The 27,690-nt window shown below is 50.9% G+C and overlaps 1 protein-coding gene across 2 annotated transcripts; it reads right to left on the minus strand.

Moving 5' to 3' along the window:
• Positions 1-7,565: 7,565 nt before the first annotated feature.
• Positions 7,566-23,697, minus strand: BNIP3 (BCL2 interacting protein 3). 2 transcript variants are annotated; one of them, XM_054523076.1, is made up of 7 exons: positions 23,304-23,562; positions 20,567-20,731; positions 14,582-14,732; positions 13,830-13,914; positions 11,660-11,766; positions 11,434-11,583; positions 7,566-8,447 (listed from the first exon to the last, which is right to left on the minus strand). In XM_054523076.1, the coding sequence occupies exons 1-7, from the start codon at positions 23,542-23,544 to the stop codon at positions 8,402-8,404; spliced, it is 945 nt and encodes a 314-aa protein (XP_054379051.1). In that variant the 5' UTR covers positions 23,545-23,562; the 3' UTR covers positions 7,566-8,401. The 2 variants fall into 2 exon arrangements, with proteins under 2 accessions (XP_054379051.1, XP_003780718.4); XM_003780670.5 differs by lacking the exon at positions 20,567-20,731 and having other exon boundaries at positions 23,304-23,697.
• Between the last annotated feature and the right edge of the window lie 3,993 nt (positions 23,698-27,690).

The raw sequence follows: 27,690 nt of genomic DNA on the forward strand, positions 1-27,690 counted from the left end.
TGGAGCTCCTATGAACCAGTTTATGATGCCCTCGTGGACAGACTCAGTCTGATTTTGGAGGCCACACGACTGGCAGGTGTGGGCTGGAGACTGCAACATGTGCGTGTCTGTCTGTCCTGTGTGGAGCCAAATCATCACCATCAGTGCCAGAAGCCTCCCAAAGCCCAGTGCCATGGGATTGGTGTGTGGCCTGCTCCCGGCCAGAAGAAGCTGGCCCTGGATCCGCCTGGCCCGGCTGCTCTACGTCACCCCTTTGCTTGCTTGGGAGGAACAGTGGGTCGGGCTGCGGAGGCTCTCCGGGTGGCCTTAAGCTTGCTTTCTCCTAGACCTGTGCTGTGTGTCCTTGGCCAGCGGCTTTGGCGTCAGCCAGGGAGTGGGGCAATGAGGTCAGAGCCAGCAGGAGTCCGGGCTATGCGGGGCAGCAGAGGTTGCTTCTTCCCAGAGCTGCAGGCAAAGGGACAGGATGTACCTGCTGTATGAGGGCGTGGCTCTTCTCGCCCTGGGCTGGGCCAGGGGTGCTGAGCGGGGCTGGAGCCGCATTTTTTCTGTGGCGAGCTGTCCTGTCGGTGCTGTGCCGGGATCGCCAAGGGAGTGGGACGGAAGCTGTCCATGAGCTGATAAGACAGCAAGCCAGGAATCCAGCCGCAGGTGGGGAGACAATGCAGCTCAAACCGGTGGAGCTGCAAGGGGCCCACAGACCACCTTCAGACGCTGCCTGCGGCCGACGCTTCCCCAACCCCCGGGAGAGGCCTGGGCCTGGGGGCCTGGCGGGCCCTGCACTCTTCCCTTGGGTCCCGTCCTCGGCAGAAGGACTCGCTCCTGCCTTCCGAGGAGGTTGCCTGCCAAAGCCGAGTTCAGCAGTCCCCGACGGTGGGCTTCTCCGCGCAGGCGGTGTGCAGGGGTGGGTGGAGTGTAGACCAGATGTGAGTAAGGGCAGCACCTCCAGCCCCACAGGGCTGTCACAGCTCAGGCCCTGCAGAGCTGTGGGGTTTGGCTGGTGTGGGTGGCAACCCCTCCTGAGTGCCTGCTGCAGGCGGGCACTGGGCCAGGGCTTTCCCTACAGTCACCCTGGCCATGGGTCACAGATGCACACACCACAGCACCCGGCTGGGCACTGGGGTGATGCTGGGCTTGGCTTTGAGCTCTGTGCCTCTGTGCCCCATACGCCCCTCAGAGCTCTGGTGACAGTGTGGGGCTGCCTACAGGACGCCCAGGGCTCCTTGATCTTTTAGGAACTGCGGCACCCCCGAAGCTGTGAGAGGTGCAGAGGCGCTGCCGTCCTGGGCCGGGCCTCAGCTTCCGCCGTCTGCGCTCCGGCGCCGGCACCCAGTCTCAAGAACATGGCGGCTGCGACTTGTCTCTGGCCAGGGCAGGTGGTGGTGTCATACCCAGGACGGGAACCCACACTTGATGTCCTCTAGGGTTTTTTTACATTATCTTAAGGACTGAGACTCCCAACCCATCTGCTCCCACCTGTCCCTAATTTCATGCATCCTCTGCCTGAGTTCCTGCACGCATTTCCTGAACAAACACACTCCTGGACCAGTCAGAACCCACAGGGATTTTGGAAGTGAGAGCCCAGCAAGGCAGCTGGCCAGGGGGCGGCACTGCCCTCCGGGGAGCACCAGTGCCCAGGACTCTGCTTCTGAGGCTGCCCTGTACAGTGATTTTGTATAAATATCTCCAATTAGAACCTTTTAGTGTGTTTCTTAATATAACAGAAACTGGTGTCTTAAAATACAAGACTAGCTGCCCAGTGATCAACACCAAATCGAGCAATGGGGCTCGCAGTGGCCAGGATCCCCGACAGTGGAATGCTGGGGTTAGAACTGAAACCGCATTTCGTGAAATCACCATCACGCACGGTAAACAGGTTTGGGGTGAGGGGCGGTACCGTCCTAAGAAAGCTCTCCAGCTCCATGCGGTCACCTTCACTCACTCACCAGATGCAGACTGCAAAGAGGCAAAACGTGATTTCTTTAATAATCACAGTCTCCATCTGGTGAGTGGTTAAAGTCACATTCTATTTTCATTTTCCTTTTGGTTGCTGGGAAATGCTTCTGATAGTAATAGTTTTCGATTCTGCAACTCCCATTGTCTTAGGCTCTGTAGCTCTCCATTTTCTTCTTATCCTTGGGATGTGTCTTGGACATTTCTAACAGGCTGTGTTCCTGGACCTGAAACTCAGCTGGAGACTGGGTCCCTTGCAGATTTGCAGGGACCGTCCATCGCTGGTGTGTAGATGCAAAAACAAAACACTGGCACCACCTAGTCAGAACTGGCAGGGGCCGCCTGCACTGGGCACTAACCCCGCAGATGGCCAGGCCCAGACCACGTGACTCCCTGCCGGGCTCCACCCCCAACCACAGCCCAGCCAAGGACGAGAGGTGGCTGCACTTCCGCCGATCAGAGGTCCAGATAGAGCTCCGTCTGCTTGGAGGGGTCGACTACGTGACCGAGTTTCATCATCAGTGGTACTTTCCATTTATTAATATTATACCTTTGAAGATGACTGTGTGACTTTAGACAATTCACTTGCTTGCCTTGGAGTTGTTAGAAAATTATCTCTGGGGCTAGGCATGGTGGCTCACGCCTGTAATCCCAGCACTTTGGGAAGCTGAGGCGGGCGGATCAGGAGTTCAAGACCAGCCTGGCCATCATAGTGAAACCCCATCTCTACTAACAATACAAAAAATTTAGCCAGACGTGGTGGCAGACGCTTGTAATCCCAGCTACTTGGGAGGCTGAGGCAGGACAATCACTTGAACCCAGGAGTCGTAGGTTGCAGTGAGCCGAGATTGTGCCGCTGTACTCCAGCCTAGGCGACAGAGTGAGACTCCATCTCAAAAAAAGGTTGGGACGTCTTTTTAAGTGTGTCTGTTCCAGGAGGATGGGAAACAATTTATGATTCCAAGAACTTTCAGGGGAAATTTGTTATCCAAACCTAAATATCTGAACACAGTATAACCCTGGTTCTTACTACAAGTGTTTTTTCTTAAAGAAGCTGTGAACTGGTCATATGTACAGCGTTCACAAGTCCCCAGAGGAGGGTGACAAAGTCTTGCCCTTGCCTCTGGCCCCCTGGATCACTTTGGATACTTGTTTCTTGGGGGGGGGTACTTCCAGTTTTTATACAAACACAAATAAGATTCACTCGTATTTCCCGTTTCTACACATTGGGTAGCATCCTGTGCATGCCACGAGGCGCCTGGCTGTCCTCACTGGCCGCATCTGGGCAGGCTGTCCACACCATCCGTGAAGCCTCACTGGCCGCATCTGGGCAGGCTGTCCACACCGTCCATGAAGCCTCACTGGCCGCATCTGGGCAGGCTGTCCACACCGTCCGTGAAGCCTCACTGGCCGCAGCTGGGCAGGCTGTCCACACTGTCTGTGAAGCCTCACTGCACGCATCTGGGCAGGCTGTCCACACCGTCCGTGAAGCCTCACTGGCCGCTGTGCGGTGGCGTCGCCACACACATAGGACGCAGCTTCTGATGCCACAGGGCTATGCGCTGAGGCTCTTCCTTTCCAACAAGCCCCCAGGCAGCGCGCTGACACCCCTAGTCCAGGGACTATACTTTTTTTTAATTTTTATTTTTAGTAAAAAGGTATCTTCTATTTATTTTCCTTCTTAGCGTTGTACTTTGAATAATTTTGAACAGGTTTTGGAAATCCTGCAGCCTTCACCCAGCCCCCTAACAATGGTGTGTCCTGCAGCCTCATGGGGACTCACACCGTGCAGGGTTAGTGGCCTCACCTGCACCTGCCTTGGCACCTGCCTGGCTGTCTCACAGGTGTCTGTTTTTCCTGTCCAGGGCCCTCCCAAAGGGCCCACGTTGTATTTCGTTGTCTCCCTGTCTTCCAGTCTCTGCTGCAGTCTTTCAGGACCCGAGCACTTGGGAAGTGTGGGCAGGCATTTTGTAGACTCCCCCTCAATTTTGGTTTGCCTGATATTTTCTCGTGATTAAACTGCAATTATGCATTCTGGCAAGAACACGGAAGAGATCTGGCCTCCTCTGCATCAAATCAGGATGTAGGTGGTGTCTACCAGGTCTCCTCACTGTAGAGTTACTGTTTTCCTTGGTGTAATGAGTATCTTGCGGGGACATAATGAGAATATCCTCTCAAGAACCCACTAACTTTAGTTTCTGTCGACGAATCAGCAGTTATTGGGATTTGCCTAATGGTGACTTTCTTTTTTTTTTTGAGACAACCGTCACCACCACCGGGACCCAGGGCTGGCCATGCACATGGCTGTTGGAGGATCATTGCTTCCAGGCCCATTTGTTGAGTGGCACTTGGAAAGACACACCCCACCATGCACAGCTCCGGCTCAAACCGCGACTCACTGCTAAACCAAACCCAGCAAGCCCACGGCTTCATGCTAGCCTTCCTTGTGACTGTCCAGCAGTGGGAAATCCGGCTGTCATTACATGTAACATCACACATGTTAATATGCCTGTGGTTTCGGGATTGCCAACCCATGGAAAGCAAATTCACTAGCAAGAGTATACTAGGTTTTTTTTTGTTTGTTTTTTTGTCACTTTAACCTTGCAGTATCCACCCCGAATGGTGTTCTCTGGTCATTTAGCTCACCAGCCCACCCCTTCAGTGTAGCTTTATTATTTATAACAGTGAGGTTCCCTTACTGTAGGTATTCCATTTTGGATCCCCCCAAATAGTTATTTATTGAATTTAGCAGCATGTGAAGCATTAGTGTGGTTCTAAATCTGTTACACGAAAAGCTGTCCTCCTTCCACCCTCTTCCATTTTCCATATCCACCTGTTTCCACCCCGTGATAACCAATCTCATTTAATTCTACCTTATTCACCCTAATTGTTTTGCACAAATGAGCAGGTATGTGTATGTGTTTTTCTTAGCTTTTTTCACATAAAGTATACTATATATATATTTAAATAATCCCGTATTTTGTCCTCCCATTTGCAGTTTGGACGGGGCTCAGCAGGTTCAGTTCATCTGTGCTCCAGACTGTCAGCGAGGGCATCTCTCCTGGCACTGGAGGATCCACAGAGGGGGCCACATGGCTGGCAGGGGTGCTAGCTGCTGGATCCTATCTGACCAGGCCTCTCTACTGAGCAATGTGGCTTCTTCCCAGCACGGAGGCTGGGCACCAAGAGCATGCACCCCCAAAGAGACAGGGAGTGGTGGCTGCCAGTTTCTTAAGGCTGGGTGGGCCCAGAAAGTGGTGCTGCACCACTGGCATCACTCCCTCCTTACCCTGTTGGCCAGAGTCCACAGCTGAAGGGGCACAGACCCCCATCACTCATTAAGGGCTGTCAAAAAAACTAGGGGGCTTTTTTTTTTTTTGAGACAGAGTCTCGCTCTGTCACCCAGGCTGGAGTGCAGTGGCACGATTTTGGCTCACTGCAACCTCCACCTCCCGGGTTCAAGCAATTCTCCTGCCTCAGCTTCCCAAGTAGCTGGGACTATAGGTGCACGCCGCCACACACGGCTGATTTTCTTGTATTTTAGTAGAGACGGGGTTTCACTGTGTTGGCCAGGCTGGTCGCGAACTCCTGAGCCCAGGCAGTCCACCTGCCCCAGCTTCCCAAAGTGCTGGGATTACAGACGTGAGCCACAGCGCCTGGCCGGGGGCTGTCTTAAAACTGCTACAGGTTTCCTGTTTCAAGGAGCTGCTTCCAAATGTTCTTTCCTTTCTGCTAGGGACATCTATTTTTGCACTGTGTTTTACTTCACATACCCTGGAAACCCTTCTCATCGCGAGCTCTTCCCCTTGGTGGGTGCATGAGTGGCAAAGCGCCGGCCCTGCAGGGCAGCACTGTCGCTCTCTCGAGTCTCTGTGCATGGGCACCTCAGTTGCTTCATATATTTTAATACAATCATGTTATAATAAATACTGCGTATTTAGTTATATCCTTGTGCATGTGCACGTAGAAGTTTCTAGGTCTATCTCCAGAGTGAATTCCTAGAAGTGGGTTGTGCGTCCAAAGCATAGATGCATGGCTAGTTTTTTGAGGTGTTGCCGACTCCTCTCTCTTGCAGCCATGTGCATTCCTTCTAAGCAACATGTAGGCGTGACGTTCCACACCCTAAGCAGATGTGCATGGGCAAATGTCTGCATCGGAGTAAATATTAGGTAAATAGTGGCCAAGTGTTCAATGTTTTTACATCAAAATCATTTAGATAATGTTAATTTTGTAAACTTGTTAATGATTAAAGTGAGTGGTATGGGCAGTTATTTGTATTAACCACTGTAGAAAAGAAGGGCTATTTACAAAAGCTATTCAGAAAGGCTCACTTCCATTATCCTACCTCAAAGATAAAAACATTCAGATACACACACACATCAAACTTGTTTCATTTTTAATAAAATGTCTAATGTTACAATCTAATGAAAAACACCTCTAGAAAACTTGATTCTTGGTCTCCCATTAAAGCACTCCAGTCCCAGAGTTTGTTTTTTTGAAACAGGGTCTTGCTCTTGCTCAGGCCACGTGCACTATCCTGGCTCACTGCAGTATTGAACTCCTGGGCTCAAGGGATCCTCCTGCCTCAGTCTCCCAAGTAGCTGGGGCTACAGGTGTGTGCCACCACACGAGGCTAATTTTTGTATTTTTTGTAGAGACAGGGTCTTGCTATGCTCCCCCAGGCTGGTCTCGAACTTCTGGACTCGTGATCCTCCTACCTGGGCCTCCCCAAGTGTTGGGATTACAGGTGTATAGGCATCGCACTGGCCCAGTCCCAGAGCTTAGTACCTCCAACTGGTTTTTTTTTTTTTTTTTTTTGAGATGGAGTCTCGTTCTCCCTCCCAGGCTGGAGTGCACTGGCATGGTCACCGCTCACTGCAACTTCTGCCTTCTGGATTCCAGCGGTTCTCCTGCCTCAGCCTCCCAAGTAGCTGGGATTACAGGCACGTGCCACTGCGCCCAGCTGATTTTTGCATTTTTATTAGAGACGGGGTTTCATCATGTCGGCCAGGCCAATCTTGAACTTCTGACCTCAGGTGATCCGCCCACCTCAACCTCCCAAAGTGCTGGGATTACAAGGCGTGAGCCACTGCCCGGCCATACAGCTGGTTTCACTGAGAGTTCAGCCATTGTCATCTGTGAGGGGGACACATGGTTGGCTTTGTTGTGTGCTAACTTTGATGGTGACCAGGGGGTTCACTGAGCTCTGTAAGGTGCTGAAACTCCACTGATGTTTGTGATGAAAGACAAACAGCAAACATATTTGCTCTAAAACAAAAACGGAATTCCCTTGACCAGCGTGCTTCGATGATCTCAGACTATTCTGAGGTTAAATTATATAAAGGAATTCTGATGTCATGCCATCCACTTTCTCCAAATGTAAAACTTAGAGATGAGATGACTGCTTCCCAGGTGGCATCAATGAAGATTTTTACAAATGAAAACATTAGATTTAACACCCAAATTAAGCGTGGAAAGGTGAAACATCAAGGCGGCAGGCAGCCTTTCTAAAAAGCTTGCTGTAGGAAAGATAATGTCAAAATAGGGACCAGTCCTGGTTTCATCAAGAAGCTATTATGACGTCTGATTTTAAACCATATGTAAATACAGTAATCTGAAGGATTTGGCAAAGATTTATTTTTTTTTTTCCATTTCCAGTTTTTTAAAGTAGACACAGATTTGTTTAGAATAAAGCTGGTTTTAAAAGTACACAAAAGTTGAACACAAAGGAGAGGATTAAATTCACCAATGCAGAGTGATAAAGAGAAAAAGATACTGAGCAGGTGCCTTCAGCAGAAAACTGATCATCCAAGGTGATCACCTAATAATCGGAGACTTAATTCCTTATAATGCAAAAGCAAGAAGAGTTTAGTGTCCGAACTGTACAGCTGAGTTTGTAGCTCTATCTTGGTTTCTGTTGATTACGAACAATTAGCATAGTTATGTATAATCTTTAGTAGACAACCTGCATCCATTTAAATTAAATAATACTTTCTACAATACTGTGATATATAAGGCCACAATATTTATTTTGGACAAACCCCTTAAAGTAGCGATTTTATTATCAATGTTATTCATTCTTTTGAAATATAAAGTACTTCAACTGAATTAAGGTTGCAGATAATTTTTAAAATACAACATACGTCATGACTAGTATATTAAAATTATTTATATTCAGATATTTATATCTAATATCAAATGAAAATTCACTACCAAATTTTTACAGTAGACATTAATCAGTCTGACATGCTTATTGATCCCATAGGTATAATTATAGATCAACATGATTTTAGTGTCTATTCTTTTATTTTACTAAATTAGGAACGCAGCATTTACAGAACAAATAAACACAAGTGACGCGGCCACCCCAGGATCTAACAGCTCTTCAGTGAGCTGTGTTGCAAGCTCAGAAGTAATCCACTAACAAACCAAGTCAGACTCCAGTTCTTCATCAAAAGGTGCTGGTGGAGGTTGTCAGACGCCTTCCAATATAGATCCTTAACAGAAAAATTATCAGCAGTTAATGTATCTTGTGATTCACAGGAGACTGTGTTACAGCTGAAACAGGGTAGCTCACTGTGGTTAGAGCTTATGCAAGGGGACTGCTGATTTTATACCCATTATAAAAATTTTGTAATGAATCTATCTGTAATCTTTACTGTTTTATCAATATGTATTTTGTATTAATTAATTTAGAAAACATCAGATTGTATTCTTACATAGAAGGATCACCAAACTGAATGCTGTTTCCACACAGAAAGCTGCTGCTTTGTTCCAACTCAGTGCTGGGGAAAGTCACCTACCAGGGCAAGATGGTGTTGCTAGTTCATCACCACCAGCCTCACTAAAGCCAACTGCTTAAAAATGAAGCCCCTGCCCTCATGTGGTTTAAGTTTGGTAGTGGGAGGTCCTTGTCCCAAACTAAAGATGCAGGAGTGTCAGAAAAGGCTTTTCAGCAATAGAGAGGCTCGCTCCAGCTGACCAGCGGGCATCACTCCCGGAGGGAGGAGGATGGGTCTCCAGGAAAGGGCAGAATCGGAAGCCTGGCTGGCCTGGCCTGTGGGCGGGGTGTGGTGGGCACTGTGAGCGCAGACACTGCCGGCCTGTGGGCGGGGTGTGGTGGGCACTGTGAGCGCAGACACTGCCGGCCTGTGGGCGGGGTGTGGTGGGCACTGTGAGCGCAGACACTGCCGGCCTGTGGGCGGGGTGTGGGCACTGTGAGCGCAGACAGTGCCGGCCTGTGGGCGGTGGTGGTGTGGGCACTGTGAGCGCAGACAGTGCCGGCCTGTGGGCGGTGGTGGTGTGGGCACTGTGAGCGCAGACAGTGCCGGCCTGTGGGCGGTGGTGGTGTGGGCACTGTGAGCGCAGACAGTGCCGGCCTGTGGGCGGTGGTGGTGTGGGCACTGTGAGCGCAGACACTGCCGGCCTGTGGGCGGGGTGTGGGCACTGTGAGCGCAGACAGTGCCGGCCTGTGGGCGGTGGTGGTGTGGTGGGCGCTGTGAGCACAGACAGTGCCGGCCTGTGGGCGGGGTGTGGTGGGCGCTGTGAGCGCAGACAGTGCCGGCCTGTGGGCGGTGGTGGTGTGGTGGGCGCTGTGAGCACAGACACTGCTGGCCTGTGGGCGGGGTGTGGTGGGTGCTGTGAGCGCAGACACTGCCGGCCTGTGGGCGGGGTGTGGTGGGCGCTGTGAGCACAGACACTGCCGGCCTGTGGGCGGGGTGTGGTGGGCGCTGTGAGCACAGACACTGCCGGCCTGTGGGCAGTGATGTGGTGGGCACTGTGAGCGCAGACAGTGCCGGCCTGTGGGCGGTGGTGGTGTGGGCACTGTGAGCGCAGACACTGCCGGCCTGTGGGGGGTGTGGTGGGCGCTGTGAGCGCAGACAGTGCCGGCCTGTGGGCGGGGTGTGGTGGGCACTGTGAGCGCAGACAGTGCCGGCCTGTGGGGGGTGTGGTGGGCGCTGTGAGCACAGACAGTGCCGGCCTGTGGGCGGTGTGGTGGGCGCTGTGAGCACAGACAGTGCTGCAGCAGCTTTCAGGGCAGATTTTATCGTGTGGTTCTGAAAAGCAGCTGAGGGGGTGTGGGTCGCCAGTGGCAGCATCGGGTTCTAAAAACCTGGGCAGGACGAAGGACAGTAGCTGGGAAGTAGTGGCTGCAGAAATCCATCCTGAAACAAAGGGCTAAACCTTGTATTTAAAATGAGGATCCCAAGGCCTTGCCCCCAGAGTCTGCTTGACAGTTCTGGAAAAGGCTCCAGGAAGTAAACCGCCTGGTGATGCTGATGCAGTCTGTGGGTCTGACTCCAAAAAGCACCAGCAGAAATAAAGGTGATGGGGGTGGACATGAGAATGTGCACAAGAGCTAGAAGAAAACCACGCACACGGGAGGGCGAGGTGGAGACATGGGCAGTGCTCAGCTCCCGGCCCAGGAAACTCAAGTGGCTTTTATCCCGTTTCCTTCAACCCAGATGTGAGCCCTCTGGCCAACCTACCTAACCCACCTGCCCCCAGTGGCATTCCGGTCTTCCCAGTCTGTCCAATACACGGCAGCCACAGAACACTGTCTGCACGCCAGGACTAGACCCCTCCTCCCCGCTGAGAGAGGCTGGGACCAGCCCAAGGAGGAGCGGTTTTGGCTTCCCACTCTGGCTCTTCACCACTGCTGCAGCTAAAGCTCTTCAGAATCCACAGCGGCACCTGCCTGGTCTCTGTTTTCTGCAGAGTGAGTTAGTATAAGAAGCCAGAAAAGGCCAGGCGCGGTGGCTCACACCTGTAATCCCAGCACTTTGGAGGCCAAGGTGAGCAATCACTTGAGTTCGAGATCAGCCTGGACAACGTGGCGAAACCCTGTCTCTATTAAAAATACAAAAATTAACCAGGCGTGGTGGTGGGCACCTGTAATCTCAGCTACCCAGGAGGCTGAGGCAGGAGAGTCGCTTGAACCAGGGAGGCAGAGGCTGCACTGAGCCGAGATCATGCCACTGCACTCAGCCTGGGCAACAAGAGCGAAACTCAAGCCAGAAAAGTCGGAGACCGCATTGGTTCCTTTATTGCTGAGAGTTACTAGAACAACAGTCCTGTCTGGAGGAAGTACAGCAAGTAACTGAGACCCTCCATCTACAGCAGACAGCTGGGTGCATTCCTGCCACGCAGTACTACGCAGAAATGAGACTGCTTTCAGCTACACACAGGACAAAGAGGTCAGACATAAGAATCCCTGCTTTGACTCTGTTTATATTCAGTGAGCAATAGGCAGACTCGTCCAGGCCAGACAGCAGCACCACAGGGTGCCTGTGCTGGGGCCTTTTGGGGCTGCAGGCTGGTGGTTTCTGGACCTGAACAGTGACTATGTGGGTGTGTTTGTGAAAATGCACCAAGCTGTAACTGATGATCTGGACTTCAGGAAACAGTTTACGAATAAATCACTGCGACCCAGAATCGCCCCACGACATGCCATGACAGGACTCACACAGTCACATCACCTACCCCAATCCTATGGCCAGCAAATGAGAGAGCAGCAGAGACGGAAGGAAAACTTTCAGAAATTCTGCAGAGAATATGCCCCCTTTCTTCATGACGCTCGTGTTCCTCATGCTGAGGGTGGCCGTGCGCTTTGGGTGTTTAAAGAGGAACTCCCTGAGGCGGGAAGAAACGTGTCAGCTGATGTGTCCTCTGTCAAGGGGTGCCCCCGTGACACTGAGAACACACTCACTTGGGGGGAATATTTTCCGGCCGACTTGACCAATCCCATATCCAATCTGAGTTTTTCTTCAAGATGCTTTCAACTTCTTTCCTTCTCTCAATATCATCTTCCTCAGACTAAGATAAAGTCAATGTTAAATGCAGATCAATGTACCACACGTGACACGGGAAAGCACCCAGCTCCCACCCGAACTTCAGATCCGCAGGCTTAATTCAAGAGCCCAAAGGCACATGTCACTGCCTCGGACTGTGATCCAAGGGGAGTCCTGGGGCTGGCGGCCTTCCCCGGGCCGCACCGCACTCCCGGCTCACAGCATGCTCGTCTCCTCCAGGGACAGATCACCTCTGGGGGAGCCCCACTCAGGGCGTAAATACATTTGATTACCTGTGAGATTCTGGGGGTACTGACAGCGGCAAACACTGTCCTAGGGAAGTTACGTGACATGAGGGCAAAGATGGTGACTGCAGCACTGGTTATAACAAAAGAAAATGAAAACAGCTGAAAATGGCTCAAAACAGGGACACGACGAAGGAAACGGACACTGTATAGTGAGCAGGTTTACAAGATGCTTCCGGGATAAGCAGGAGGGAAAAGGCAGAAATATACACATAACCACAGCTGCGGCCAAATCCTCAGAAGCATACAACAGCAGGAAACATTAAAGAGAATTTTAAATCTGAGAGTCTAAGTGTTTTTCTCTACTTTTTTGCATTTTCAAAATTCTGTACCTGAACATCTAATTCCTTTTAAAACTAAGGGGGAGGTTTTGTTTAAAACAGTGAAAATGGCAAGACCCTGTCTCAAAAAAAAAGAAATAAAATTGAAAATACTCAATATAGCTCCCTAAACCCACCAAACATCTGGGTACACCCAAGCTGGGTACAGCCCCAAGTGCCCAGGAGCAGGCCGCACGCCCTGGATGCACCCACACACCCACAGCAAGGGCTCCTGGGGCTCCCGAAATCATGCTGCCCCTCGGAGTGGGGCCAGGGGATGTCCCTGAGAAAGCCTGGGTAACAGGGACTCCTTGTTTCCTTGGTGAAGGAAGCCTTGAGGGAAGCTAGCACCGAAGGGCCAGCTACTAATCCTGCCTGAAGGCCATGCTTCCTCAAAGAGCTTCCAAAATACAGAACACGGTCCATCGTTAAAGTTCTCACCAGCAACAAACTCCCAAGAAAACAGTTATCGCGCATCTCCTCTGCAACAAGGTAAGGCACTGCCAGATATAACTGAGCAAGACAGTGCTGATCACTGCCTCGAACCCCATCTGTGCCGGAGTAGGAAGGGAGAATGACAGAGTAAACCAAGGCAATAACCCCAGGTACACTTTTTCCTCTAAGACTCCGCTTTCACAACAATGCTGAAAGCCGGTATGTAAAGCCCATTCAATAGCTGTTAACAGAAAAGTCATCTTAGGCTAGACACGGTATCTCACACCTATAGTCCCAGTATTTTGGGAGGATCACTTGAGCCCTGGAGTTCAAGACCACCTGGGCAACACAGGGAGACCCCGTCTCTACAAAAAAACTTTTTTAAAAAAGAAGAAAAAGTGATCTTACACTCAATTATCAGGCTGGTCAGCCACTAATGCTACACTGCTCAGGCACCAGTTAGCTCAGGACTAATGCTAGGAAAGGCACAGGGTAGGCAGTGACAGTGTCAAATGAGGAAGACACCTCAGAGTCACAGCCACAGTGGCCAAATGGCCTCAAATGGCCCCATGGGTAACGCCTGAGTCCCACACAGCATGCAAATATTAAAACCCACTCACTGTCCACCCAGCAACCACAAGGAAAGACCAGCCAGTAGCTGGCTCACTGCCACCCTTTCCAGTGGTCCCTCCCTCCTCTCTAGGCTGCAGCCACCAGGGAGCCCTTCCTCCTTTCCGGCGTATCCCTGATGGCAGGCAGGGACAGGAGGCCCCTGCTGCCTGTCCCACTCGGTGCCTCCCCCGCTCAGCTGAGTGTCCAGCCCATGTGCTTGTGGATGTTCCCACCCACAGTTTCTTGTTTTTTTGTGTGTTTTTTTTTTGGTTTGTTTTTGTTTTTGTTTTTTTTAAAAGCAGGAGACACCCTTAAAGCCTGACTTTTCTCTGAGGTGCTCAATTACATTTAAAACCGTTTCCTGTACAAACAGATCACAAATAGTTTTACAACTGCACATTCTCCTTCCAGCTTACCTGTGAGCTGTTTTTCTCTCCAATGCTATGGGTATCTGTTTCAGAAGCTCTGTTGGTATCTTGTGGTGTCTGTGAGCGAGGTGGGCTTGGCAATGTGAATAGAATGGGAAAAACAGAACATCATGTGAACATTCTATCATCAGAAGCTCAAACCCCAAAGGCAGTGAACCGCCTCCGTGATGAGGGGCTCTAGCCAGTCAGCGTACGCGTCTTCCCTTCCACCCAGCACCAGCCAGAGCCAAACTATTCCTCAGCCCTTTTGGCTAAGCACGACAGGAGTTAGCTAGCCAGTCTTCCAGAGAAGGCGCAGGGGCAACTGGCAAGCAGCTGGCTTTGTCACCTGCCGCCTTCACGGTCTGTTGCACAGCTTTCAAGGGCACGTGACCTTTGACCACTGTCAGCCACTCTACCTTGGAGTCACTCAGAAGTGCTGCTAACCAGGAACCGCTCCTCCTGCGACCACAGCCCTGCTGAGGCGCGTGAGTGCGTTTCTCAGAGTGGGGTTTGTGGCTGTTCTGCTGCCTGCTGACGACTTGAACATGCTCCCCACAGAGTACGTCCCAGGTCACTGCATCCCCAAAGAGGGCAAGGCTCCTATGTAAGAACGGACTGCGGCAGGAGCCAGTCCTGAATGCGGCCTGAGGGGAACAGCAGCCCGCTGTCCTAGAGGTGACACGGGCACTTCCAGCTGTGACTGTCACCCACTGAAGACATCAGCACTGTAACACATACACTTGTTGACGTGCACCTACCTGTCACAGTGAGAACTCTTGGAGCTACTCCGTCCAGACTCATGCTGTGCATCCAGCAGTATTTTTTCCATGTCACCATTATAAATAGAAACCGAGGCTGGAACACTGCTCCCGTTTCCATTATTGCTAAAGTGCAATTCTACCCAGGAGCCTGATGGGGACAAAAAAAAGGGGCACAGATGGAATTTTCTACCCACTCTGGAATCTGGTCTTAATATCTAACCAGCCTGCCCTTCCATTTCCAAGAGGTAGCAATGGTGACACACCAGGAACCATCCCTTAACCCCGACTTGAAGACATCCCTCTGCCCATTCTCATGGCAGTGACTGTCCACGCACACACTCCCTGGGTACAGGAAGGAAGCCCCCTGGGGCTGAGACCATGTGTCTGTCCAGCTCTTGCAGTCCCTTTATACCAAGCAAATGTCCAATAACTGCTGAGTCACCAGAATCCAATTAGAATACTTCCTTGCAGTGAGCTTTTATAAGAAAAAGGCTATTATTTGGAAAAAGAGGTCTTTAAAAAAAAAACAAAAAAACACTAACGTCAACATAAGCTTTGAAGTTTTCTTTAAAAGGTTTAAACTCTATTTTTTGTTTCTTTTCGAGACGGAGTCTCGTTTTGTCACCCAGGCTGGGGTGCAGTGGCACAATGAAGGCTCACTATAATCTCAAACTCCTGGGTTCAGGCCATCCTCTAGCTGACGCCTCTGGAATAACTGGAACTATAGGCATGTACCACTACTCCTGGCTATTTTTTTTTAGGAGATGGGGTCTGGCTATATTGCCCAGGCTAGTCTCAAACTTCTGGGCCCAAGCAGTCCTCTCACCTTAGCCTCCCGGTGTGCTGCGATTACAGGCGTGAGCCACCATGCCCGGCCTCTATTACTTGCATTGTGTAGCTTACTTTGCATTTATATAATTTCTAACGAGGTTGAACACGGTTTTACAAGTTTGCTAGCCATCTGGATAGCATCTTTTTTGAACTGGTTCTTCGAATCTCTTATTCTTTTCTATTATCTCTCTTTCTCTTATTTGTGGGCATCCAGCAGTATTTTTTCCATGTCACCATTATAAATAGAAACAGGCTGGAACGCTGCTCCCATTCCCTTACTGCTAAAAGTGCAATTCTGGGATAATTCTGTATTCTAGATATATGTTTTTCTGCATTTAAATATGTTGCAAGTAACTTTCACTCGGTAGCTTGTTCTTTTTACTTCTCATGTCTTCTGATGTACAGAAGTTCTTGATTTTAATTCAGTCAAATGCAGCAATCCCTTCCTGAGCTGAGATATTCTATTCTATTATTTTCACACAGGTCTACTGTTATGACAGTCACATTTAGATCCAAAATCTACATGGATTAATTCTTCCATTGATGTGAGACGGATGCCCCATTTATTGCAGACAGCTCCCACCTCACCTCTGCTCTGGGCTGCTTCCTTTGTCAGAAATCAAGTGTGCATACAGGCACATGTCTATTTCTGGGCCCAGGATAATTTCTCTACTTTGTGTCATAGGTTTATTTATTTAAAGCACATCTGGTAGAAGCTTTCTCTGGTAGCGTATGGAGGATGGAGTGCAGTGGGAGTAAAGTGCAGGCCACAAAAGACAGAGAAACTTATGGACGAGAACAATGGAATTATCTCATTTTGCAGTCACTATAATTTTATTAAGCAGAATGATCACCCTGAGCTGCTGACTGTCCTTACACCAACACAGCACTAATAACACCATGCAATTAGGGGGAACGGAGCAGCCTCTTCATCCGTCATGTTTGCTGGAAGCAAAGGCAGGTGCACAACTTTCCACACACACGAGGCATCTCTCCTGAAAGAGGGCTGGCCTAGGCTCAGTATGCCACTTGTTGCAGAGTATATTTCATATTAACCAGAAAAAAGCAAACCGAAGGCCCACGAAGGAAAAGTGGATTTGCAACTTATACCATCAACAGTCTCCCAGTAAGCTGCTAACGAAATGATCACACAAATTTTCAAATGAACACATGATTGTTCTCTTTGGCCGCTCACGTTGCCTCATGTCCTGGCCCGCACGAAGCACATCCCTAATCAAAGGCAGCCAGGGTCTGTCTCGGAGCCTGGAGCTCAATGGAGGAGAAAGGCCCAGGCCAGTCCGCCCCACACTCTGGCAGAGGCTACAGGGTGCCTTCCGAGATGTACAGACCACACCATTCCTGAAGCCGCTCATCTGACCAGACAGTATTGCCAAGTACTCTGATGTTCGCTAACCCTCCTTCCCTCTCTGGGATTCAAGATGCCATGCGGCCAGCTAGCCATGGCCTGCCCCTGAGAGAACGGCACCACGGCCTCTGTTTTGGCCAGCTGTCTGTCTACACTGAATCTACAGTATTCAGATTCTGGGCCTGCTTCAATTTACCTGACTGAAGTGTTGTTCAGATATCTGACGATATGGAACACAAATGGAGCTTGAAGGTGTGGTGTCTCTTCTCCGATGCCACTCTTAACATCAAATGTGGGACACCAAGTCACCACCACCGGGGTGTCCAACGATTCAATTCCATTCTGACTATCTACCTAGACTTAGTGTCGGGCCCACAAGACTGTTCCCACAGATGCAAGCGGAGAATGGGGTGTCCAGGTTACCCACATTTCTGTCAGTGCCTCTACCTACTCAGGGGATCCCACACACCTGCCTCAGGTTCAGTAATTTACTACAATTCACAGAACTCAGAAAAACACTTTACTTACATTTATCAGTTTACCAGAAACAATTCCAGAGCAGACAAATGGAAATGACATACAGCCCAGATCTCCACCTACCCCACACGTCCCAACCCTAACCCCAACCACACTCTCTGCAACCAGAACCCCACCTACCCCACATCCCAACCCTAACCCCAACCACATTCTCTGCAACCAGAACCCCACCTACCCCACATCCCAACCCTAACCCTAACCAGACCCCCACCTACCCCACACGTCCCAACCCTAACCCCAACCACACTCTGCAACCAGAACCCCACCTACCCCACATCCCAACCCTAACCCTAACCAGACCCCCACCTACCCCACACGTCCCAACCCTAACCCCAACCACACTCTCTGCAACCAGAACCCCACCTACCCCACATCCCAACCCTAACCCCAACCACACTCTCTGCAACCAGAACCCCACCTACCCCACATCCCAACCCTAACCCCAACCAGACCCCCACCTACCCCACACGTCCCAACCCTAACCCCAACCACACTCTCTGCAACCAGAACCCCACCTACCCCACATCCCAACCCTAACCCTAACCAGACCCCCACCTACCCCACACGTCCCAACCCTAACCCCAACCACACTCTCTGCAACCAGAACCCCACCTACCCCACATTCCAACCCTAACCCCAACCACACTCTCTGCAACCAGAACCCCACCTACCCCACATCCCAACCCTAACCCTAACCAGACCCCCACCTACCCCACACGTCCCAACCCTAACCCCAACCACACTCTCTGCAACCAGAACCCCACCTACCCCACATCCCAACCCTAACCCCAACCACACTCTCTGCAACCAGAACCCCACCTACCCCACACGTCCCAACCCTAACCCCAACCACACTCTCTGCAACCAGAACCCCACCTACCCCACATCCCAACCCTAACCCCAACCGTGCTACCCACTCCTCACGGCTCCCCCATCTCCATCCCCAGTCCCCTCCCCTCCTAGGAGGGGCTGCCCTGGGAATTTCTACCTCAAGTAACTATCCTGGGGCCGCCCTTGAGCACTGTATTAGCAGTATATTCTGAAGGGGCTCCTTACAACTTAACACCAAAAATGGTTAACCAAGGAGCACTTTTGGAGTACACTGCCAATAGGGTGACTTTATGAATCACACACACACTGGTCAGGCTGCTCTGCCTATGGAGTCGCCACCTTTTTACTCTCTTTCTTAACAAACATGCTTAAGACACTTATTGGCACAGTGGCTCACGCCTGTCATCCCAGCACTTTGGGAAGCTGAGGCAGGCGGATCACCTGAGGTCAGGAGTTGGAAACCAGCCTGACCAACATGGTGAAACCCCGTCTCTACTAAAAATACAAAATTAGCCGGGCATGGTGGGCACCTGTAATCCCAGCTACTAGGGAGGCTGAGGCAGACGAATATCTTGAACCTGGGAGGTGGAGGTTGCAGTGAGCCGAGATCATGCCACTGCACTCCAGCCTGGGCAACAAGAACGAAACTCTGTCTCAAAAAAAAAAAAGACACTGCTCAGGAAATCCCAGGGGTTTAGGTGCTCTACACCAGGAAGTAGGTAGGGTCAAGACCAAACACATACTGTATCTATCACACAAGGGGCAAGCTGAAGACCACAGGGAGAGGAAGATGAAGTAGAGACAAGTGTATCTCTGTCTTTCTCTGTCTGTGCTACTGTAACAGAATCCCACAGACTAAGTGATTTACCAACAGAAATTGATCTCCGTTCTGGAGGCTGGGAAGTCCAAGATCCAGGCACCAACATCTGGTGTCGGGTGAGGGCCTTCCTGCCTCATCCCTTCAATGAGGCTACAGAGGGACCCACCTCCCTCCATCCAGCCCCTTAGAGCACTAATCCCATTCACTAGAGAGGAGCCCCCATGGCCAACCCACCTCTTAAAGGCCCACCTTTTACCACCATCCCACTGGCAACATGGAGGGACACATTCGAACCAAAGCAGTGCTTTTTAAAAATCGCCCCAGGAAGGGTCCTAAAAATCCAGGAAACAAGGAAAAAAAAACCCATACAGATTGTCCATGGCTAATGACTTTGGGCCCAAAAGCTGTATTCCCAGCAATGATTTACTAAGTACAGGAGTTTTATTATTAACCTATAGCAACCGGGTAGGAAAGGAAGGCACTTCCTGGAGAATGTAGCATGCTGTGTATCTACTCACATGTTACAGTTCTCCACTCGGATCATTCACCTTTTCAAAGAAAGATGGGGTTACAGTAAGGTTGCTTAATAACCTTAGAAAACTTGCTCATAATCACAAGCAGTTTACACTTCAAATAACTGTAGTATAATTAGGCCCCAGAAAGAAAGGTGCTGCTGTTGCTGCTGCAAGAAAAGCCCTCCTTCCTAATCTCATTTCAGGTCTCTCTCCTTATGTTCCTCCTCCTCCTCACTCACTTATAATTTACATTGCTAACAAGACACACAGCCAGTAAATCTTACCTCCCTCCTATATCAAGGCAGATGAGATTTTGAAAAGCCTAGACTATAAATATTTATATCACATTACAAAAAGAAAACTGATAGGTCTGCCTCAGAGACAAAATACAATCCAACAAGAGTTCTTAATCCATTTCTTATTCTCACTTTGTGTAAAAAAAAAAAAAAAAATCATCTGACATCCAGCTTTTCTAGGTGCCCAAAGCAGTTCTCCCTCCAGTGACAGACTCCAGGGAATCCCTTCGATTCACTGCCCTCTGCATGTCCCGGGGCAACTCCCTGGGTCCCATTCCTCAACATGGATTCACGGGCCAAGCCATGAGCCCCACGTGGAGTAAACACAGGGCCAAGTTCTCAAGGCCACCCTACGCCCTAAGCTGGGGTGACAATCTCAACTCTGGCTATGAAGGGAGAATCACCTGTGTTGTTTTTTCATTGTTCTCCAAAAGCCTAGCCTCAGCCCACTCTGAAAGTGACTATTTGGGATGCTGGGGTGGAATCCAGGCAAATAGACTGAAAAAGCTCTGGGATAAATGTCAGAATAGAGGGAGGCAGCATCCCAGAAAAAAAAGCCTGAAGCAGAGGAGCTGTGAACCCCAGAGGGAACTAGCACCCCCAAAACCATACAAAGGGCTTCTTCCCCAGGGGAGGTGGGCTCTAAGAAATTGCTGTTTTTACCTTTAAAAGCTTCTCAGGTTAGTGGGGAGAGAACAAAAGAGACCCGCCTGACAAAAGATTTCAAGTATCAAGTCAGCCCGGTAGGTAAATTAGGTCCCTGACTTCTAACGGGGCTTCCCTCACCTTCCTCTTGCCAGACTCTCCTCCAGGCCTGGCCTATCGCGCGCAGCCTCAGGCATCTGGGCTCCAGGTATCCCACTGGTGCTTCATGCAGAGTCCTTGGCTTCTCCTTAAGTGTTGTTGCCAGCCTCATCTTTCTCTCCACCTCTACAACCTCATTGTGACCATCTATGAAATGCAGGTCGTGGACGAGAATCTAGATGTCTGCAACCCCTTCAGGTCTCAAAGTGCACGATGCTACAATTCCACTCCAAAAGAAGTAGAAACATCTTTTCCCCTCATACAACTTTGCCCATGGTGAGTTACCTCTGACAAGAAAGAGAACCATCTGCCAGTTGCAGACACAGCAGTGGGTGAAGAGGTGAGGGCTTGGATCATTAAACACGGCCGCTCCAGAGTAAATGGGCACGCACTTTACTGAACTGATGCCCTCCTGGTGAAGACAGTGGGTCCTTCAAGGAAGTGATGCCCCCGCCACCGTGACACACGGTCTCGTCACAGAATCCTACCTCTCCTGCATGTTGGCAGTGACATGTCTAGGAGAAAAGGGCCAAGTTCACGGCTGCAGTGAGCTATAATGATTGTGCTACTGCACTCCAGCCTGGGTGACAGTGTAAGACTGGGCTTGTAAAAAACAAAAAGGAAAAGGACAAATATGAGCATCCTGCGAGTCAACAACTTTAGCTAGAATGATCAAGAGATAGGAACAGAATCAGCCCATTTTGCCATTAACTCCTCAGGAAAAGCAGTTGGCCCCAGAGGGTACACTCAGAGGAGAGAGTGCTTGCTGCTTCCATCCGTGGGTCTGGCTGCAAGGCTCCCAGAGTTCTCTGTTCCGAGGTAAACAAGGGGCAGTGAAATCGGACAGGCAGAGGTGAGCGCTGCCTGAGCCACCGCTCCGCGCCGGATTTGCAGGCGGCTGGAGCCCGCGGGACCGGCCAACCCCGCCCACGCCGAGCCCACGGTGGCCCCGTCCTGCCGCGCGGACACTCAGGGCGGCCCAAGGAATAGCCTACATGGGACCCACCCCGCGGGTAACTATCTTTTTATAGAATAAACAAAACAGAAAAACAAAAATCTCGTAACTCCGGCGCTGGCCGTCTTGCACTGCCAATGACTCAGCAGCCTGTGTAAGTTACATACTTGAGAGAGGACCGACTCCCCCCGGAGCCCCCTCCACCTCCCAACGCCCAGATCCCAGCCAGGCAGTGAAACGCACAATGTCAGGAGTAACGCAGCTTCACAACCGGAAAATGGGTGATTTTATGGCAAAGAGTTTATAAAAACATCCCTTGGATTTTATGACAAAAGACAGGAAAACACCTCTTAATCTATTTCGAAATAGCAATTAGCCAATGTTTAAATTTCAAGAGGAAAAATCCGAATTACAGGATTTTTAAAAATACGGTTCTAGGCCAGGCGCGCCTGGTGGCTCAGGCCTATAATCCCAGCACTTTGGGAGGCCGAGGCAGGAGGATCGCTTGAGCCCAGTTCAGACCAGCCTGGGCAACATAGTAAGACCCCGTCTCTTAAAAAAAAAAAAAAGTTAAAAAAAAATGGTTGTAGTGTTCAAATGTGTGTGTGTGTGTATATATATATATATAAAATTCAATATATTATGGTAACTAAGTCCTGCCTAGTACAATCTTTTTTTTTGTAATAAAATTAGCAACTCACTAAATTTATGTGAATATATGGTTTTAAAAACTCTCAATGAAGATTAAAAGTTCACTGTCAGAGGTTTCAGCAGTCCTTTCCCAAGCTTATTTACATGCTAATTTTGCTTAGTAAACTCTGGCTTCAAAGAACACAAAGGTCAGCTGCCGCCAGGTCCCTCCTCCGAGGCTTGGGCCCTAGGGACCCTGGGAAGGCGGCTTCAGTGCCCGCTTCCCTGAGTAAAGGCTCGTCTGGACTCTGACGCGGACCCACCGGGTGGGGAGGGTCTCCACGCCACCTGGCTGTGCGTGGGGCAAGTCCTGCACCCCGGGCCTGCGTTTCCCGCTGCGTGAACGGATGGTCTTGCGAATCTAGCCAAGGGCACACAGCGAGCCTCTATTCGGGCATTAAGCAGGCTGTAACGACTGAGTGCTGCACGGGCAGCGTCCTTTCGCTTGTGTTTTCTTAACCCCTAAGTCATTTAAAGCTTTGTTTTGGACCGACCCTCTAGTGGAATTGGAACATGCCCATTTAATGCCATATTTTAAAAACGCTGTAACCCCCTCCCATCTCCGCGTTCACCCTTCAGGAAATCCTAACGGTCACCATGGATATAAACATTAATAACAAAATTAAAGCACATAACAGGCCACTTGCCACGCCTTGGTGTTTGGTCATTAAAACCAATACTGGTCTGAACTACAGACCGCGGAGGGCAACGTGGACTTTGAGGCTGTTCGAACGAACTGGGAGACGCAGATTCACCTCCAGGTGGAATTCTAGCTAGCGCGGAGCTGGAGAATCGGGGCTTTCCGGTGCGGTCCGACCCGGGTCCAAGCCAACCCCCGCCCGAGCGGCGAGGCCGCGAACCCCGGGCAGTACGCGGGGTCCCCACGCCCCGGGCTCCGCACGCCCGCAGGAGGGATGGGTACGGGAGGGGAGGATGGCGCAGCCTCGCCCGGCCCGCGATGCCCCCTAGGCCTCCCCGACGACCTCCCCTTGGCGCCCCCTTGGCCTCCCTCTGGCCTTCCCCGGGCTTCCCCCCCGCGCCCCCTCGGCTCCCGCGCCGCCTCCTCCGCCTCACCCTGCAGGCTCTCCTCCTGCATCCCGGGCGCTCCGTTCTGCGACATGGGGCCGGAGGGCGACTGCGGCGATCGGAGTCCGCGCCGGGCTGCGGGTTGTGCTTCGGCTGCGGGCGGTGGGAAAGCCGTGGCACGAGCGCCGCGGCCCAGCTGCGCTCCGGGACTGAGCCGAGCCCCGCAGCCCGGCCGGAGGTACTCACAGGGCAGGGCGGGGCCGGGCGGATCTGCGGCCGCGTCGCCCATTGGCCGCGACGCGGGGCCTGCGCGTGCGCAGGGGCGTGGGGTGCGTGTGGCACGTGCGGCGCGTGCGCGGGGCGGGTCCTGGGGGTGGGCGAGGGGCAGGGGCCTGCGGTGCGCGGGACGCGGGACGCGGGCGGGGAGAGGGGCGGGGCGAGGGGCGCGCAGGCGCGAGGGCGGCGGCGACAGCCTGAGGTGAGTCGGCCGGGGCTGGACGCCGCGGGCCCCGTGACGAATGGGCTGCGCGGTCGCCGCCGCGGCAGGCGGTGGGCCGGATCGTGTTTAAGGGGCGGTGGGACCGGCGGACGCTCTGGGCACTCGCTACCACGGAGACGCCGCTACGCTTCGGGGCGGGGCTCGTCTTTCCATCGTGCTAGTGGGGAAACTGAGGCGCGGGGCTGGCGGCGTCCGTGCGGGGGGCGTGAGGACGTGCAGGGAAGCGGCCGCTGCGGCTCCGAGACGGCCCGTGGGGTCGGGACCTGCGCCCGGGGCGGGAGCTGCGAGCGGTGGGCCGGAGCTGAGCGTCCCCGGGTCTCTGCCCGCCGCGCCGGGGCTCCCCTGCGTGAACAGCGGGGCCCGTTGTGTCTGGGGCGTCCGCCCGCAGGAAGAAGCGGAGGCTCGAGCAGAGTCGGAAGAGTCCGCCCGAGGGAGGCGCGGACCCCAGGGGCCCGGGAGAGGCGCGCCGTCCGCCTCTGCGGCGAGGGGTCTCCGAGCGGCAAACGCGGTGTGGGGCGGGCGTCCCCGGGGTGGGCCGGGGCCTCCGCGGGTCACAGGGCGGAGTGGCGCTTGGTCGGGCCGGGTGGGTGCCCGGCTTCCGTGGGAGCCAGCCTGGCAGGGGGGTCTCGCAGCCTCGGGACTGGCAGGCACTTTTCAGAGGAAAGTCGCTTTCTCATTTCCCGCTTTTGATCAGAAGTCTTTCTTCTTGAAAGCATTGTTGATCCAAATCCAAGTGTCAAGGTGCGCCCCAGAAACGCTGCTTCCCAGATAGCCGTGTCTGGTCTTGCGGGGAAGGAGGAGGCATCCCGCCAAGGAACCAGGCGCTCAGAAGCCGAACCGGGGTCACAGAGCCGCGAAGCCAGACCTCAGTCGCTGCGTGCATTTCATCGCTGCTCTTGCCTGTTGAATCGTCTCTAGTCTTCGGAGTGCCATGATTTTAGTTTTCTCAGGAGTAACAAACATCCAGAGGCCAGTGTGGGGCGCATGCCTTTCATCTCAGCACTTTGGGAGGCCGAGGCAGGAGGATCGCTTGAGCCCAGGAGTTGGAGACCAGTCTGGGCAACATGGGGAAACATTTTCTCTCCCCCCAAAAAACACAAAAAACTTAGCTGGGTATGGTGGCACCTGCTGTGGAAGGATTCCTTGAGCCCAGGAGGTAGAGGCTACAGTGAGCCGTGATCAGGCCACTACACTCCAGCCTGGGCAACAGTGTGAGACCCTGTCTCAAAAAAAAAAAAAAAAAAAAAACAGCCAGAGATACATAGCATAGCATTAATAATTTCGATAGTAGAACTGTAATGCTGGCCAGGCAGTGGCTCTTGTCTGTAATCCCAGCATTTGGGGAGGCCAAGGCAGGAGGGTCACTTGAGCCTGATAGTTCAAGACCAACCTGGGCAACACAGAAAGACTCCATCTCTATTAAAACAAAAATGTTACTAAGTACGGTGCACATAAGGATTACAGTGAAAAAGAGAATGTGTATGCCAGAATGAAAAAAGGAACCTATTCTAGGGAGTCAACTAAAAGTATTATGAAGAAGATTAAATGGAGAATTCTTTAGAATAGTGTAGCCAAGTGGCTTGTAATTTTTCCCATATGAGTTTCTACTTCGTGGAAAGGGTTTATGCACATCAAGAGGTATTTGCCACCATGCATACACTTGCTTGCTCAGCTAATAATCGAAAGCAGTGCAGTCGTCCAGTGCAGCCTTAGCCAGTGAGTCAGTAGCTTTTTGTTGGGCTGTGATGGAGGCAGCAGTTTCATCAGCAATATTTCCTGATAGGCCAGATATGCTCGCAGTCATCCCAAGTAAAAGCAAACAAATACTGACTCTAGGTCCACTGAAATACTAAAGAAAGCACTACATAAATCAGTGACAGTATCTCACTTCCAGCTGCCGAAAGAGGATGGGGGCTTTGGTACTACCAGATGTCTGGGGATCACAGTGTTGATGACAGTTCTCAAATCTTGTACAGAATACCAGCTCTTCTCATTCGGCTTCCTTACAAGAAGGATTGGAGTATTAACATGCTGGTGCAAGGAATAATTAGACCCCTTTTAATATAGTCTTTTGTTACGGATCTTATTCCTTCAGTTGCTTCAGGCCTTAGAGGATATTGTCTGATATTGGGTGAAGGATTAATCAGGTTTACTTCCACTTTAATGAAAATGGCTGAATATATTTTACTAATGTCAGTGGAAGACTCTGACCATAAGTGGCCTGACAAAGCTTGCCCTAAGCCATCTGTGTCATTAGTCCCAGTTTAGAAGAAAGTTGTTTGATCTGTATTTTTATAATTTCAGTAATTTCTCATTCTGTAGTTTTTCCATTTGCTCCTTCCATTCTAAACCTAAATCCATTCCTTCCTTTTGGGAGAAGGAAAGTATGCATTGTGACGTTCCAACACAAAATGTCTGCCAAAGATGTCTGGGAGGTGGGGAAATGAAGAAAAGAGTGAGGGCCCTGGGATTCTAAGGGCTTGGACTTGTATCCAGTGATAGGCTGATGAGATAACCCTACCGTTTGTACGGTTCCATTACTCCAAGGAAGGAGACAATTTAAAGTGGACGAAAAGAGTGGCTCCAGTGTCTTTGAGGGCATGTGTCTGTTCTTCATTTATGGAAATGTCCATTTCTCCTAAGGCATTAGTAGAAATAGGAACACCTCCCTTTGATTCTGAGAGCAATCCTGTTCATCATGTGGGATCCTGTTTTTTCACTGGTCCTGCTGTTAAATTTTCTACTATCTTTTTTGAAATGGCCAGGCTTTTTACAGTAGAAGCAAACAGCCGTTTTATCATTAGAAGGAGGCCCTGTCTTTTCTTAAAAGGCCTCATCTGGTTAGTCAGTTCTTGTAGTTGCAAATTCATAATCTTTGAGACCTTAGTTTTTTTATTCCTTCTGAATCGTTTTAGGAAGTTGATCTGCATAGCTTACTAATTTGTGGGTTTGTATATTCACCCAGTTAAGCTGGTATCTTTTTAACTTAGGTAACCAAACCCTCACTTAAGCCATTGAGGAAAGTAGAATTTATGAGGAGTCATTCTAATGATCTTGGAGGCTAACACACATTCCAGAATATTATTTAAAGGTTTTTACACAACCTTCAAAACATCTAAGCAGAGATTTGTCTGACCTTTGAGTACATTGTTGAGTTCTCCTCCAATCTACATTTTTAGGAAAGAACTGGGGCAAGGCATCAGGAAGAGCCTTGGCTAAAGTCCTTATTCTAAAAAGGGGGGCTTTGGAATTGACCGGGAAGGTGGAGCACCAAAGCCCTACCCATCAGCTCTCACACTTTGGCTTGTTGGGTGAATCTCACTGTCCTCTGGGAATTATGTACTTGTTTTCCCCCCACCCAAGGCCATCTCCCACCTGGAGCCTTTTTTTTTTTTTAAGAGATGGAGTCTCACTCTGTCATCCAGGCTGGAGTGCAGTGGTGTGATCTCGGCTCACTACAGCCTCAGCCTCCCGAGTAGCTGGGATTACAAGTGCCCACCACCATACCTGGCTAATTTTTGTATTTTTAGTAGAGACAGGGTTTTGCCATGTTGGCCAGGCTGGTCTCTAACTCCTGACCTCAAGTGATCCACCCACATCAGCCTTCCAAAGTGCTGGGATTGCAGGCGTGAGCCACCATGCCCGGCCTTGGAGCCTCTCTTCAATGCTCTTCAGCAAGCACTGAATAATCCACCTGCTTTGTTTTAGGGAATCTTTGTTTCAGTGAAATAAACCTCTCTGTCCTTAAATTTTGGATTCACTCACCCATTGTCATCGCCTCTGCTGTCTCTGATGCAGATATTTAAAGAAAACAGGGTTATTTTATGGCAGCATCAGTGGACAATGAAGCTGTCATGTGTGGCAGGACAGCATATAGCAGGGAGCAGGCAGTTAGTGAGAACTCAGGTTCTACAGGCAGGAATGGAGTGGGAGAGG

Source organism: Pongo abelii, chromosome 8 (assembly GCF_028885655.2).
Source record: "Pongo abelii isolate AG06213 chromosome 8, NHGRI_mPonAbe1-v2.0_pri, whole genome shotgun sequence".
In the NCBI taxonomy this organism is placed as follows: domain Eukaryota; kingdom Metazoa; phylum Chordata; class Mammalia; order Primates; family Hominidae; genus Pongo; species Pongo abelii.